At 43.8% G+C, this 15,425-nt stretch overlaps 1 protein-coding gene across 1 annotated transcript; it reads left to right on the top strand.

Annotated features, from left to right (window-relative positions):
• Positions 1-1,373: 1,373 nt before the first annotated feature.
• Positions 1,374-15,154, top strand: ephx4 (epoxide hydrolase 4; the record flags this gene model as incomplete). The annotated part of the gene is made up of 7 exons (XM_080832508.1): positions 1,374-1,616; positions 4,153-4,238; positions 6,131-6,288; positions 9,536-9,664; positions 10,350-10,453; positions 13,182-13,330; positions 14,914-15,154. The coding sequence occupies 7 exons, from the start codon at positions 1,374-1,376 to the stop codon at positions 15,152-15,154; spliced, it is 1,110 nt and encodes a 369-aa protein (XP_080688634.1).
• Positions 15,155-15,425: the final 271 nt, after the last annotated feature.

Below are 15,425 nucleotides of genomic sequence, written 5' to 3'. Positions count from 1 at the left end.
CAGTATTTTCCGTATAAACGTGTGTTCTGTCTTTTGTGCTTGTTGGTCAATGTTAAACCTATTGAAGCATTAAACTATTTGTCATAGGCCTATGGTTAGGATGAGGGTCGTGACTTGGCTTCCAGCCCTAGGTTTCAGCGTTTGGAGCATATAATGCCCAGACATTTGCACTGTGCACGCCAGCCCCATCGGTCGTGAACCTGAATATGAGCATAGACCAAACTCAAGGTGGGCCTATGTCCATCTTGTCCAGGGTCACCAACAACGACTAACATTTATTTTCAAATATGCTTACAAGTAGTCCGTTATCAATGTAAAATCTGTAGAGAGTTACAAATGGGGAAGGGGGGGGGGGGGGGGGGACAACATTCCAGTACAGAGATGACAGTGACGTGGCAAATGTGACTAATTATACCAGTTAATACAATCAGTCATATAGCCTAAAGGTCAATCTCACGTTTGACCCCTAATGCTACAAGTTAATACATACTCCGGCTGGATTAGATAGGATAGCCATTGTAGGCTATATGCAGTCTGCGCTCCACTTGTAAAATGGCTATAGGGATGTTGCCTAGTTCTCGTGTTTTGATCCTTTCCAAGCCATCAGATGACGCCGCGTGGAATGCTCTGTTCGGGGTCCAGTGATAAGGACACATGATGCATGCCCTTTCCAAGTAAAGAAAACCATGTCCAGTTTTGGTATTTACATGTGCTCATGCTATCGAAATTGTAAACGATTAGTAGTGTCCGACATTTGTAGCGGTATTCATTCAATAATAGTTCATTATAATGTGATATTCATTAAAATGTTTGCTTTTCTAGGATGAAGTTCAGGTAAATTAATTTTGAATTAAAGCATTTGGAGAATAATTTAGGCGAAGAACAACTTTGCATTTAGACGAGAATTAGGAAAATAGGCTAATTTAAGGACCGTCTGTTGTCCTAATCATCTTTTTAATGAGCATGCTAATTATAATAATCTATCGGCAGTCTGTTCTGCAGTCCTGGCACGTGGAGAGGTTTTTCCTCTGAGCAAAGGCGCCTGCGGAGATAAGCTGATTTGGTACATTCTGAGATGTAACGTCACAATTTTGGGGTTTAAAGAGAGGTGTTAAACACCTCTTGGACAAAGCAACCTTGCTGTCACACGCAAGCGTGAATTCTGACGTCCTGCGCTTCAGAGCGTTTCATTGAGCCTTTAGTTTGAGATCCTCCCCGGTGGGCAAGTAACCTACTACGGCGGATGCTCTACCAACAGAGTGAGAGGATTACAATGGTGTCCATCATTTATGGAACGTCTGATAATTAACGCAATAAATCGATAGATTGCCTAATCGTCTTCTGGACTTCAATATTCCCGCGGTAATGTAAAGATGGCGAGACTGCTCCACAACTTGCTGTTGTTGACAGTTCGACTCACGTTACAGATTAGAGTTTTAGGCTATTGGTCTTTGATATACGGTTATTGTGCCCTCTGCACAGCCGTAGCGCTTCTAAAACTTTGGTGGAGCATCCTCATAAGGCCGTCAACAACCTTTCAGTGGGCAATACGAGAGACCCCCCCTGCTTGCCTGAATGACACGTCCTTGGGAACACATTGCTACGTGAGAATAAAGGTAAGGTGTGCGTTGCATTATACGAAAGTATCTAACGACGTTCAGTTAGTCTGGGTAGTGTGTTTATGGAGTCCTTCAAGCCTGATATGAACTGACAAATTGTGTCTCGGTGTGCTACAGAGGTTCACGCAAGCGCTATCAAAGGCGGGTCTGGTCGTAAAATGAAATCGTGAGACGTGTATTTTATGGATGAACCCCTTTGAATACGTGTGCAACACTGGTTTATTTTTCCGATCGTTGGAACCTTGTATTTTGTGCTCACCGCTACCCTCGTAGTGCTGAGGACAGCTCCGTACGCAGTTGGGCTTTGCTATCGGCTAGTGCTATATAATATTCGATCAACACTGACAATTGCATAGAAAGTGGTTGCCTCACAAAAACAGTACTAGATGTGATGTGACCCCTCTCAAACTTTCACTGTCGTTTCAACGCTGTGAGAAAAAAATCTACTCTTCCAAGTTTTATAAGAGATGATTAGTACTGAATGTATCACTATGTTGCCTATATGACGTGTTAGACAGAAGGTGTTGTTTTTCCTCCTTTACATATTTGGCCACTGGCTGTTGTAACATTGCACTTTAGACAGAATGAGTAGTAAGACAAAAGAGATAATCAAAAAATATTTGTTTTAAATAACACTGGAGTGGCGTTAGATAGACGCATCAACACAACCATTCGCAGAAATCAAATAACTGAATAATTTGGTTATGGTAAACAGATGCTGTAACTATGGGAGGGAGAACCAATATTGTGAAATGGTCGCAGTGAATAGATATGAATTCAACTATAAATGTCAAAGTTGGCAGAATGAAAGTTGCGGCTGTTAATATTACCACAAAGTGTTTACTCGTTTCCTTTTTAACCTGTATGTGTTTTATGGCCCTATAAAGATGACAGCTGTGTGGAAATGAGTCTTGCATCAGGGGCTGAGAGGCACTGTGCTCGTGTCAAAGGGCACCAAGGTGTTAACATCAAAGACTGGCCTGTGTTCCTAAGCATGACTGATGACTCTCCCTCTCTCTCTCTCTCTCCCTCTCTCTCTCTCTCTCTCTGTATTTCCCCTTGCCTCTCTGGTCACCTCTCTTCCCTTTATCTCTCACCCTCCCTCCCTGTCTGTCTCCATTATTATTTTTTTTTTATATATATATATCTTTCTCCCCTCTCTTTTTTTCATTCAATGATTTCAGGCCAGTATATTTTCCTGCTTTAGTTATTAAAGTCATTTGAGAAGATTGTCTTTTGAGGTTTTAATGCAGGTTGAGGAATAACTTGATGTGTTTCAATTTGCACACAGTCTGGGTAGCGGTGTGGAGGATTCTGTTGTTTTTCTGTACCGGGGGTTAAGACGCACGCTTGACTCTTATTCATTGATTTCTCTTTGGCATTTAATACCATCCTACCATCCTTGCAGAGAGGCTCATATGTCATTTTAAACTCGATCCTAACCTGATTGGATTGATAGTGGACTTTTTAAGTGATAGGTCTCAGTTTGTGAGAGTTAATGGTGCTTCGTCAAACCGGCTCTACACACTTGCTGGTGCCCCTTGTGGCTGCTTTCTCTCCCCCCTTCTTTACGTCTTGTACACTACTAAATGGCGCAGCATCTCAAAGTATAGCTTGATTTTAAAGTTTGCAGATCATACTGTTATTGTTTACCTTCTTAAAGGGGACAATCTGGATCATGGGCCGGTGGTGGATGACTTTGTGGTTTGGTGTGATGAGTCTTTCCTCCATCTAAATCTGTCAAAAATAAAAATAAAAGGAAGTCACAGCCAAGCCCTCTGCCTACTGGTTAAAACGGCTTTGACATTCAGCGCAGGGATAGCTATAAATATTTGGGTGTTCTCGATAACAAACTGAGTTTTGAATCCCATGTTGATGCTACCTCTAAAACGGTCCAGCTAAGAGTCTCCTGTAACCTTTTGTATTATTGTGTAGTTTGGAAACCTAAATGTGTTATGCCAAACTTTTGGACATTAATAACAGGCAGGTCTCTTGGAGGGCTTACACTATAAGGATTGCCAGGACCATCCACTCCAGAGGGAGTCTGAGCTAGGACTCTCAGGTCGGCGTTCCAAGGCTTCTGTTTGTAGGACTCCATGTCTTCTTCATCCCTAGTGCTATTGATATGCTTAAGGGAAATTGGCACCCTGGCACATTGTACTTGGTTTGAATTCGCATTCCCATTTCTCAGTACATTGCACATTGTGCATTTGCACACTGGCACTTTTGTACTTGGTATGAACCTCCATTGCCTGTACTAGCTTGATGAAATATTATGTTGATGTTTTCCATGTTGTCCTTTCGTGTTGTGTTTGGATGTGAACCCTGGCTGAAAAACATTTCCCCCTAGTGGGACAATAAAGATAACCTTGAACTCTCTTTTTCTATCTCTGTGTTCTTGCTTCTCTCTGACCCCTCCCTCTCTGGCCACCTTTTTGACTCTCTACTCTCCTCCCTTCATTCCATTGTCTGTCACCCTCTCTCTTTCTTCTTCCTCTTATCTCTCTGCTCTCCACCCTCTGGACCACTGCAGGAGTCTGGTCTGAGGTTCCACTATGTGGCTGCGGGGGAGAGAGGCCGGCCACTTATGCTTCTGCTGCATGGCTTCCCAGAATTCTGGTAAGGGAGTCTGTGTAACCCTCAGCACACTCACTTGTCCATCAGGCTAAAGAGATGGGTACGTGTGTTTGCAATAATCATGTGACTGTTAAAATGGCACACAACAAAACACCGATTGAAATACACTGGGCTCTCCAGAGCACACAGCTGATGATGCTATAATCATTTGTCCACAGAGAAATCTCTACTATGTAGGTTAACACTGTTATAGGACTTTGGGGTCTGATTGTTTGGATTTTACCTTTAATCAAATCTTCTTAAAATGGTTGAATTGAATATTTAGGCGTAGAGATTGGAGAGCATCTGGGTATTCCCAGTCCATATGAAAATGTCAATACAAATAATTTCCATTATATTTGGCAGATGGCTTCATCCAAAGCCAGCTCATAGCTCAAGAAATGTCAATGTATGCTCCCACTTGGACTCAAACACTCAGATATAGCATGTTTGTTTTATTAGATTCCATATACTGTATATTTTTTTATCTAATTCAAATTATGTGCATACCTTTGTAGCTCTGTAGTAGAAACCATTCCCGCATAAAGTCACTCTATAAAACCCTCACTACAGACTCTCTGCTTTAACTCTCTGTTTACTCAGTCAGCACCCATGTTTTGATTCCAAAGGCGTATTTTCTTCCCGATCATTTTTCACTTTAAGTGATATGAGGCACGGCCATGGCAAACACCACTGAGAGTGCGGGGGCGCTGTCAGAAGCCTTTAGCCTGACCGTAGCTCACGGAGGAGGAAAGGAGGGGGTGCAGAGAAACAGAGAGAGAGAGCGAGAAGGCGGGAGAGAAAGAGAGAGAGAGAGAGAGAGAGAGAGCGAGCGAGTGGATGGCCACTTTATTACCATGGCTTGGCTGCTTTCTGCTCCACTGGACATCCTAAGAAATGAGCATGAGAGAGAGAGAAAGAGAAGGTGAGAGAGAGAGAGAAAGGGAGAAAGAGAGAGGGAGTCCGCTGTCCTTTTGCTGCTGTAAAAAAGAGGATTATGAGAAAAAATAGTCATAAGTGCAAAGTGGTGTTTTACTGTGTCATATGAAGAATAGGAAGAGATGTGGGCGAGTATGGATGAGCCTCTGCGCGAGGGTGTGTGTGTGTGTGTGTGTGTGTGTGTGTGTGTGTGTGTGTGTGTGTGTGTGTGTGTTTGTGGTGTATTGGGAGCTTGGCAGGTCTGTTTTATTTTAAACCTCATTTATATTCTAACATACTGGGTTTTTCGGTGCTGTGTGCTGATACTGAGTCATCAAAATCTCAGTCAGGCCTCTCCACCTTCTGCTGCTCATCTCAGCTCAAACCTCACAGCAGACAAGATCTTTAATTAGGAAGCTTGCTCTCTCTTTTCCTCTTTCTCTCTCTAGCACTCTCTCGCTCTATTTCTCCCTCTTCCCTCCTCTCTCTTTCTCCATCTTTCACTCACTCTTCTTCCCTGCCATTCTGCAGGATGAGGGCTGCCTGCCTGACTGACTAGAATCCACAATATCCAATACTGAATTTTTCATTGGTCACCCTCTCCACTGGAAACAGCCTTTGCTTTGAACTATCATTTTGAATTATCAGAGGTAGCAAGGCAGGCTGTTTCAAACTTTCACAAGCAACATAGTTTCTCCTCTGCTCAAGTTCAAGGGGAGAGTCTTGAGCACAGGCTCTGACTGCAAATCTTCTGTGGAAAAACAATTTGGCTTGAGATTATCTTGAGAGTGGCAGTTAGTACAAAACTAAGTCAAGTCAGGGCACTCTTAAATGTGGGACTACATAATTCTTTGCAGTAATTAAAATGTGGTTACATGCAGTACTTTTGTTCACAGTGGCAGCTCAGTGTTCATCTTTATTTAAACCCTGTGTAATAATTAAAGATCACTGACAGTCTGTTTACGGTGTTCATGTAGGTTTTCATGGCGCTACCAGCTACGGGAGTTCAAAAGTGAGTTCCGTGTGGTTGCAGTGGATATGCGTGGCTATGGAGAGTCTGACCAGCCGCTCTCAGCGGACAGCTACCGTCTCGACCACTTGGTCACTGATGTGAAGGACATAGTGGAGTATCTGGGTGAGCTCTGTTTCTCTCTCACTCTCTCTCTCTCTCTCTCTTAATGCCTCTCTATCTTTCTGCTCGCCGCCCCCGTCTACCTCTGTTTTTGTCTCTACTATCTCACCTTATCCACAAGCCCTGAAACCAGGGTTGAATACTAATGCAGTTTGTAAGGTAAGACTGTTAGGTTGGTAAGGTGATAAGATAATACAGTTTTTCAGTAAGCAAGTTTGACCTTGGTGAGCATAAGTTGTTTTGGTCCACATCTCCAACACAACCACTCCCAGAATTAGAGTCTGGCCCATTTGATGAGACCTAAATGGTAATGATGTCTCAATATACCACACTGCCCTACACTCACTCGCTTTCCCTTCTGACTGTCGTGTTGTTTCACTTTCTTTCTCTGGATGATATCAGCCAGTAACTTAAGCTGTTTAATGCACTCCATCAATCTTCCCAGTGATTATCAAGGAAGACAAATGGCCGTGTATTAAAGAGCTGTTTTGCCGTCTGGCGTTGACTCACTGATGAGGTCAGAATAAGGGCTGCTTTAGGACTCGTAGTTGCACATCAGGGTGAAACTCATACCTCCCTGATGGCCAGTGTTGTACTTCACAAGAGCTGGCTCAAAGTTCAGTTCACACAGATTAAAATGAGCAAGTTCACATTCATAGTGCACAATTTTGAACTTGGAACAAGTTCATAGTCAGAGGTAATTTCTTCAAATTCCTTTGTTTTCTCATGCACATGCAGATGTACAACAATATGTGTGTGCATATGAACATCACTACTCACCTACCAAATATAATGCATAGTACCCTTCAAACAAAGTAACAACTAATTACACATATCCCAAATACCTTGCAGAAACTAAAACATTTTCACTAATCACTATGTGGTGTGTAGTCTAGAACAAGTCTGTCTACTAGGTGATTGGGAAACCAGTCTCAATCTTGGGTGTAGGAATTTAATGTCTCTTGGCAGGTCTTGGTAAAAAAATGTGAGTTTTGCCATCAGAATCTGTACTGACTAGTTATTAAAACTCCTTAAAATAATCATATGAATTGGCTTTAGCAGTATCGGTAGCTGCGTTATCTGAATCGCCACTTGCACTGGCGCCATTTTGCAAAAAAGATTTTTACGCTAGCCAGTGTGGTTTATAGTGCTCCATGTGTGCATGCACTGTGTTTTGCGGCACCCAAGGATTCAGAATCTCAAGCAACGCTCAAGTTCACATTCTTTGGTTGCAAATGGAAAAATGAACCTGCTCTTTAGAGCGTTCATGCACAACACTGCCGATGGCTGTCTCACAGGCTCCACACCATAAGCTACACACGCGCCAGCTCAAGTCCGACTCATCAAAACACAGAGCAGTGTTTATCTCTGAAAGGTCACTGAGTAACCAATCGGCCAATATACATCTCGCGCTCTAAAGAACTCTCCCACAGACCCCCTCAAAGCTAATACATGTTCCCAACTAGAGCCTCTATGACTCCTAATAAAACCAGACCTGACTAGGCCTCCCCTCAGGAAACCCCCCGTCAATACAGGCTGCTGTCCCCTAAATGCTCAACAAGATGCCCAAAGTGTGTTTACACACGTCTGCAGATGAGTCAGACTACACATGAGCTGGGGCATATAAGCATTCAGATGACACATGGTCGCCTCCACACTCCCTGCTGGAGCCTTGTAGATGTGTTGCAAGCGTTTTGCATGTTCTCACCCCTGTTTCAAACCATTTGAGTTATCTGATGACAGATCAGGGACGAGGACAGCATGGTGTGTGTGGGTGGGAATGGTGCAGTGGATGAATGGCAGAATGAACTGGTGAGGAGATTATTTAGTGAGGTCGACTAATATGATCAGAGTGCCCCTGGGGAGGAAGTAGTGACCTTGATCTGCCATCTTAAGTGGCTGAAAATAGAGTGTGGGAGATCTCCTCCCCAGTTTTGCAGGAGGGTGTAGAGAGAGTGGACCGGCGGTAAGGGTGTGGGGGTGGATAGGGGCAGTATTTTTCCAGCGGTATCCCGACAGGACCTTGCTAAGGACAAGGGCCTCCCCACCCTCCTCTCCCTGCTGGCTAAGCGAACTCATATTAGGGCCTTTCCTGCTCCACTGACTTTAATGTGCCCTCCCCACATGCACAAACTGTCCACACATTCATACACACACACTCACACGCGCTCACACACACACACACACACACACACATACACATACACATACACATACATACACACATACACACATACACACATACACACATACACACATACACACATACACACCTGCACCCACATTAACCCATACACACACTCAAAATCATAACTACAAACTCAAAGGCTCACAGAAAAACAGACACACATACACTTCCCTTTCCAACACCTGTCCCATCAAGGGATATGTGTGTACATCCTGTTATTTACAGTCATGCACACATGCAGCACACATGCAGCACACAACACAGATACACACATGACACCATAACAAAAACATTTATACTGTATATGTTGTCCTACAGTCATTCACAAACAGTGACACAAAATACACACATAAACATAGTCACTTACTCATCATCCTTACCCCACCTCTCTCCCTCTCTCTCTCTTCCTCTCCCTCTCTCTCTCTTCCTTTTCTCTTTCCCCTCCACCCTCCTCTCCCTGCCGCGCTAAGCAAACTCATATTAAGGCCTTTTCTACATCACTGACTTTAAAGTGCCCTACCCACATGCACACACTGACCCACACATTTATAAACACACACACACATGCACACACGCACACACGCACACACACACACACACACACAGACAAATACATACACACATACACACATACAACCCTGCACCCACATTAACCCATAAACACACTCAAAATCACAACTACAAACTCAAAGGCTCACAGAAAAACAGACACACATACACTTCCCTTTCCAACACCTGTCCCATCAAAGGATATGTGTGTACATCCTGTTATTTACAGTCATGCACACATGCAGCACACATGCAGCACACATGCAGCACACATGCAGCACACATGCAGCACACAACACAGATACACACATGACACCGTAACAAAAACATTGTTGGCCTACAGTCATTCACAAACACTGACACAAAATAGATATACACACATAAACATAGTCACTTACTCATCATCATCCTTACCGCACCTCTCTCCCCCCCCCCCCCTCTCTCTCTCTCTTTCTCTCTCTCCCTCTCTCTCTCTCTCTCCCTCTCTTCCTTCCCCTCTCTCTCTCTCCCCAGGTTATAACAGATGTTTCCTGGTGGGTCATGACTGGGGCGGGATCATCGCGTGGCTCTTTGCCATCCAATACCCAGAGATGGTGGTGAAGCTTATTGTGCTGAACAGCCCTCATCCCTCCGTCCTTGCAGGTAAAATAAAAACACACCCCTGAACACATAGCAGACACACACACACACATACTGTATGAGACGATCGGCACTTTCCCTTTAGTCTTTATCTTCTCTGCCAATCTGCTCTCCCCTCCTCTGCCTTCTCCTCCTCCCTCTCCTCCCTCCTTCCCTCCATGTTCTCTTCTTTTCTCTCCCACTGTCGTTCCTTCCCTTTAGCCCTCACCTCACCTGACTTCCCCTCTTATGCCTGGATGGCCCTCATGCAGTGAAGCGTGCCTGGAGTGTCTGTCCAAACAGCGATGTGTTTCTGAACTCGTTAATGTGATTAGCATCAGTCATTAGGAGGCCTTATTATTTTGCCCTCCAAATGATCCTATCAAGTGGATCCAGCCTCCATCTGTCACCCATCCCTCCTACTCTCCCTCCCTCCCTGCCTCCCTTTCCTTTAGGGCTGGGTTGGACTTGTAATTATAGGTCTACTTTGGCTTCCAGTGGTGTGAGACGGCATCTTTTTGAAGCGGGTCGCCCCCACACTTCTGTCTATTCTGTTTGTCATGCATGTGTCTCTGTCCTTTCCAAGTGCATTGTGTGAAGGCCTGGTTTTATCTACACATATTAGCTGACAATGCTTTTCTCTTCCTCCTGCTCTTTTCTCTTCTTTTCCTACTCTTTCTATGTTTTCTCTTTCCTTCCCTCCTTCCAGATTATGCCCTCCGCCACCCCAGTCAGCTCCTCAAATCCAGTCACTTCTTTCTCTTCCAGCTGCCCCGCTTTCCTGAGCTCATGCTCTCTATCAATGACTTTAAGGTGGGCTACGCATGTGTGTGTGTGATTCCATATGTGCGTGTGTAAGTATTATAGGGTGTTTGGGTGCATATGACAGGGGAGAGAGGGATAGAGAGAAAGATGACAAAATAATACAACGGCTCTCGATCAATGAATATCACTTTAAGCTTATAAGTGCTGTTTTTGAGTGTCCCAGGTCGTAGTTTTGGGCGGCCTCCCACTGGCAGGGCTGGCACTGCTTCTTCTGTTGATGGCCACCCCATAAACCCTGTGATGAAGCACTCCCTGGCACTGACCATTTATTTACCAGATGGCCACTTCATATATCTTACGAGACAGTGTCGCTGCAGAGGCCTTCTCGCCGAAGGCTTGCCACTATTTCAAGTTGGGCTGCAGGGTTGGTTAACTTTAAACCTTGTGGTGGTGCCAAGAGAATCAATGAGACTGTCTGAGACCAGGGTGTGATTCTGTCTCGGCTTCAAGCAGAGGAATATGACCCACAGTTAAAATGTGAAAGGACCTTGGAGTTCATCCAAGCAAATGGATGAGGCACATATAGGCATAAAAGCCAAAACAGAGCTGTTTAATGGATTCAATTTCGGAATAAAAATCCAAAATGAATAATGATAAAAAATAAATTATAATAAAAACCTATACCTTATCCATTAAGACCTGGAAATAAAAGCAGCTCAGTGACTGAGGGAGTGCATTGGACTCTCATCTGTTATCACTCCTGATTCACATGTTACATCATGTGTGTTGAGGACAAAAACAACCGCGAAGGACTCACAATAATGGTTGCAAAGAGGGCAGGGCTGCAGCACTGATCCCCAATGGCTAGCAATTTCCGAGACCTGGTCAAAATAATTATCTCTATTGGGTAATGAATCGAATCAGTGACCTATCATGGATGTGTAACTGGTTTTGTTGGAGAGACCTGGTTTCACCAGCCATCCATTACTATTTTTTTTTTTCATGCACTGAGGTGCCCTAGTTTTGGTTGCAAGTAAACCCCCAAGTCGGTGTGTGTTTATTTTGCACAAAAATCGTATCTTTAGACAACACTTACCCAATCCCTTTGTGGTCAGGTAAGTACGCACCGGCAATAGTACAAATCCATGGATTTTTATGCAATGTCCCATTAAGGAAATTATGTGATTCTGTTGCATAATCTCACAATTGTTTGACTGAAGCATGAAATACAGATTTGTGTATCGGAATTACAGTGAGTCATTCATTCACACATGCGCCCACACACACATACCGCACACAGGAAAATGACTTGCTGAATTAAGGTGTAGTGGTGCTTTGACTACAGATTTGTGATCTGATCCTTTTGCTTTTAAACTGATTCAGCGATATGGATTGACTCTTGCTAAATGCTAAACTCTAGTGAGAACAATGAACATCTGGAGAATTGTGGTATCGATATCAAATATCAATACATAATGTAATGGAAAAGGTAATGTGATTTTTGTGTTTTAGTAGACAATTATGCTTTTAGTTTAGAGTTAATCGAGGGACATAGTGGTGCCATTTGTTCCCCAGTCTTAACACAGAGTCAGGGGTAAGCTCTGGCCATTAACCTAAGTTGCTAAGTTTGTCAGCTAAGCTTGTCAGTGCACCTTTCCTAATTACCTCCCTTGTTGTGGCACAGCACACCTGCTTGAGATGCACCACATTGGCTGCCTCAGCATTGGGAAGGAATGAAATGTTGCCGTTGGAATACAGCTGAATTATGCCTCAGCCACTGAGCTAATGGTGTCATGATGTCTTTAGCTCAGAGCTACATTCTTTGCAGGTATCGTCATGGATGAACAAAATGACCAGAATGACTTAAGTCAGTGGTGCACCGTCAGATCATGTTGTATTATTACACCATGGGATCAGTCACCCTCCTTTAAAATCAAACACTAGGTGCTATAAATCCTGTCAGAGAGAGGTGTAAACATGGGCACACATAACCTTACCAGCTCACCTCTTCTCCAGCAGCGCTGGTACGTCTGCCTGTTCAGGGTTTGGCACGTCCTGGTACTCCAGTCGCCCCCTCAGGGTTCCTCTTCTCCTGGGACCCATTACTATGGCAGCAGGGCCGGCCAGGCCAGGTGCCTGACCTAGCAGTGTGTGGCACTGATGTGAGTGAGGCTGTCGGGGACTGTCACCTCGATGACCTAGAGGGAAGGAGAGAGTATAATTGAATAGGATTTTGTGGAGGGAGTGCGGCCGTCACGAACAATTAGTATCTCTCCTCTCGTTTAGTTCCCAGACTCTCCCTTTAGTGGTTCACTTTATCTAGCTGTATTGGGTTTTTTCATCTTTCCACTTTACCCTCTTCCATCACTCTGCCTTTCTCCTTTTCCCTTTCTCTTTTCATCCTAGCTCACAACACTTATTTTCTCCTTTCATGCTTTTCTGTTGCACCATTCCCTACCACTATATCATCTATATATGACTATCTATAACCATAACAATCTCTACCACTATATCATCTATTTATGACTTTCTACGACCATGACTATCTCTGCCACTATATCATCTATCTATGACCATGACTATCCATGCCACTATATCATCTATCTATGACCATGACTATCCATACCACTATATCATCTATCTATGCCTATCTACGACCATGAATATCTCTGCCACTATATCATCTATCTATGACCATGACTATCCTTATCACTATGTCTCACTTTCTGACTTTCCCTACCAACAACTTTTCCTCTGTCTTCCTTCCCTCTCTCAGGCTTTAAGAAATCTATTCACCAGTCGCAATACAGGGATTGGACGGAAGGGGCGTTGGCTTAACACTGAGGACCTGGAGACCTACCTCTATACCTTCTCCCAGCCTGGGGCTCTTACCGGGGCACTCAACTACTTCAGGAATGTCTTTAGGTGAGTCCGCCACAGGCACGAGGACACATACAGTAGGGCGGTATTTGCTTAGATGGAGGAATTAAGCTAATTCTGAGCAAGTGGAAATCTCCAGGATGCTATAAATAAGCACTTGGATAAAAGTGCACAGCTGTGTTACTAAATCAGTGCCATAGTGGGGGTGCACCCAGCCAGCTGTTTTGATTGGGTTGGGTCACTGCTGCCCTCTAGTGTTTGAAGACTGAAACATGTATGCTTTTGTATTTTAATTTTGACAGATAAATACTGCTGACTAAAATCTTTGTGCCAAAGTGTTCTTATAATTACAGATCTCATTGATGTTTACTGGTATTTTATGCTGGTGGTATTGGTCATAGGGTTGTTGTGATGTGGCCCTTTGGGTGTTTGGTACAAAGCTTCCATTGATAACATGAAGGGCGGTTTAGTGTTAGAAGTATCTTTGTATCTGTACCATTACAAAGGAGAATGGAATGGGAGCTATTTAATTTGGTCACAATCTGCCTTTTGTCTGACACAAAGAACACAGCATATGACTTCAACATGTGCAGCCTTCTATGCACTGAACTCTCAAGCAGTCTTTTCAGATGTTCGCCCCAATGTCATCTCACAACAAGGCAGTTGTTACTTTGCACTATGCACACCAAATCCATTTATATAATTTAAATCCAATTTCCATTAAATTTAAGGATTGCAGTTTAGCTGTATGTAAGTATGATTGCTCAAAACAGTGTTGCCACATGCATTACGAAAGTCCTTTCTCTATAGATAAATTGTCAGTCTAGAGCTCAGCTATCAGCATTCTCCTAGAGTGTGTGCATAGCATTTTCTGTGCATTCAGTCAATTATTGCACAGATTGTTTCCTCCTCACTTGACAAGTAGTTCACAACATTCATGTGAGCACGTGAGATAATGAACATACATGGCTGAGTCTTCCATCTGTTCACTGTAGTTGTTGTTGATGTGGTAGGGCCCTCTCCCCTCTCAAGGCAGGGAAGTGGCGTGTAAGGATTCAACTGAACTCAGATGGCTGCATCTCTGACGTGCACCATATGAAAGCGTTCACTAATGCATAAAGTGAAGCTAGTTGTAGCTTGGAGCGGTGTGAAAATAGTTGTCCGTGGAGGAAACTGAGGCTGGCGCAGGTTTGACACATGCCAGCAGCAAATATGCATGTTTGTCATGTCTCATTATCCCAATTTATTATGAACACTATAATCTATATACAGTATATACGATAATGTTATGAGCAGTAGTAGTTATAGTAGTAGTATCAGTTGTGGTGGTTATTATTGTTGTTATTGTTGCTGTAAAGATGAAGAAAGTAAAGGTACCTTGCACCATAATATCTACCTTTGGATTGAACCAGGCTCAGCCAGTATGTTACTCTCCTGGTTAATTTGATGGAAAAGACAAAAGATGTATAGTTTTTCATGCAGAACTATAAGAGATCTTATAGAATATGTTCAGGTTACAATCATGTCAGGCACTATAACTGCATCGGTACATCGCAGCACATGTGTACATCACATATGGTAATGTATTTCTGCATTATTATTTTTAATTATTTTATATTCTTTGTCAGCTTCCTGCCACTCAGTCAGAACAATGTGATGTCTCCAGTGCTGCTGCTGTGGGGAGAGCGGGATGCCTTCCTGGAGCAGGAGATGGCGGAAGCCTGCCGCATCTACATCCGCAACCACTTCCGCCTCAACATTATCTCGGGGGCCAGCCACTGGCTCCAGCAGGACCAGCCCGACATTGTCAACACCCTTATATGGACCTTCCTCAAGGAGGGAGAATGCCGCAAAATCTACAGGAACTGAGTGGAACCTCTGGATGGACCCTTTCCTTCCACTCCCTCCTCGCAAAAGAGGGTCGCTCCCCTCCCCCCCTCCCCCCTCTCTGTTCTCCTGTTCCCTGTGAGGGAGTGTGGCAAAGGGGTGGTGGGGTGCATGAGGGGATGAGCGTATGCCTGTGAAAATTCAACCAACATTAAGAAAATGCAATCATCCTTTTAAATTTAACACATCTTAGATATTTTTTAAAGATGTCAAGGTTAAAGTGGGGGAGAGAACAAAACGGAAGTTTAGAGAA

The sequence above is a fragment of the Sprattus sprattus genome (genome assembly GCF_963457725.1).
Source record: "Sprattus sprattus genome assembly, chromosome: 2".
In the NCBI taxonomy this organism is placed as follows: Eukaryota; Metazoa; Chordata; class Actinopteri; order Clupeiformes; family Clupeidae; genus Sprattus; species Sprattus sprattus.
Note: the sequence above shows the minus strand (reverse complement) of the source record. Positions and strands in the feature narration are given on the sequence as shown.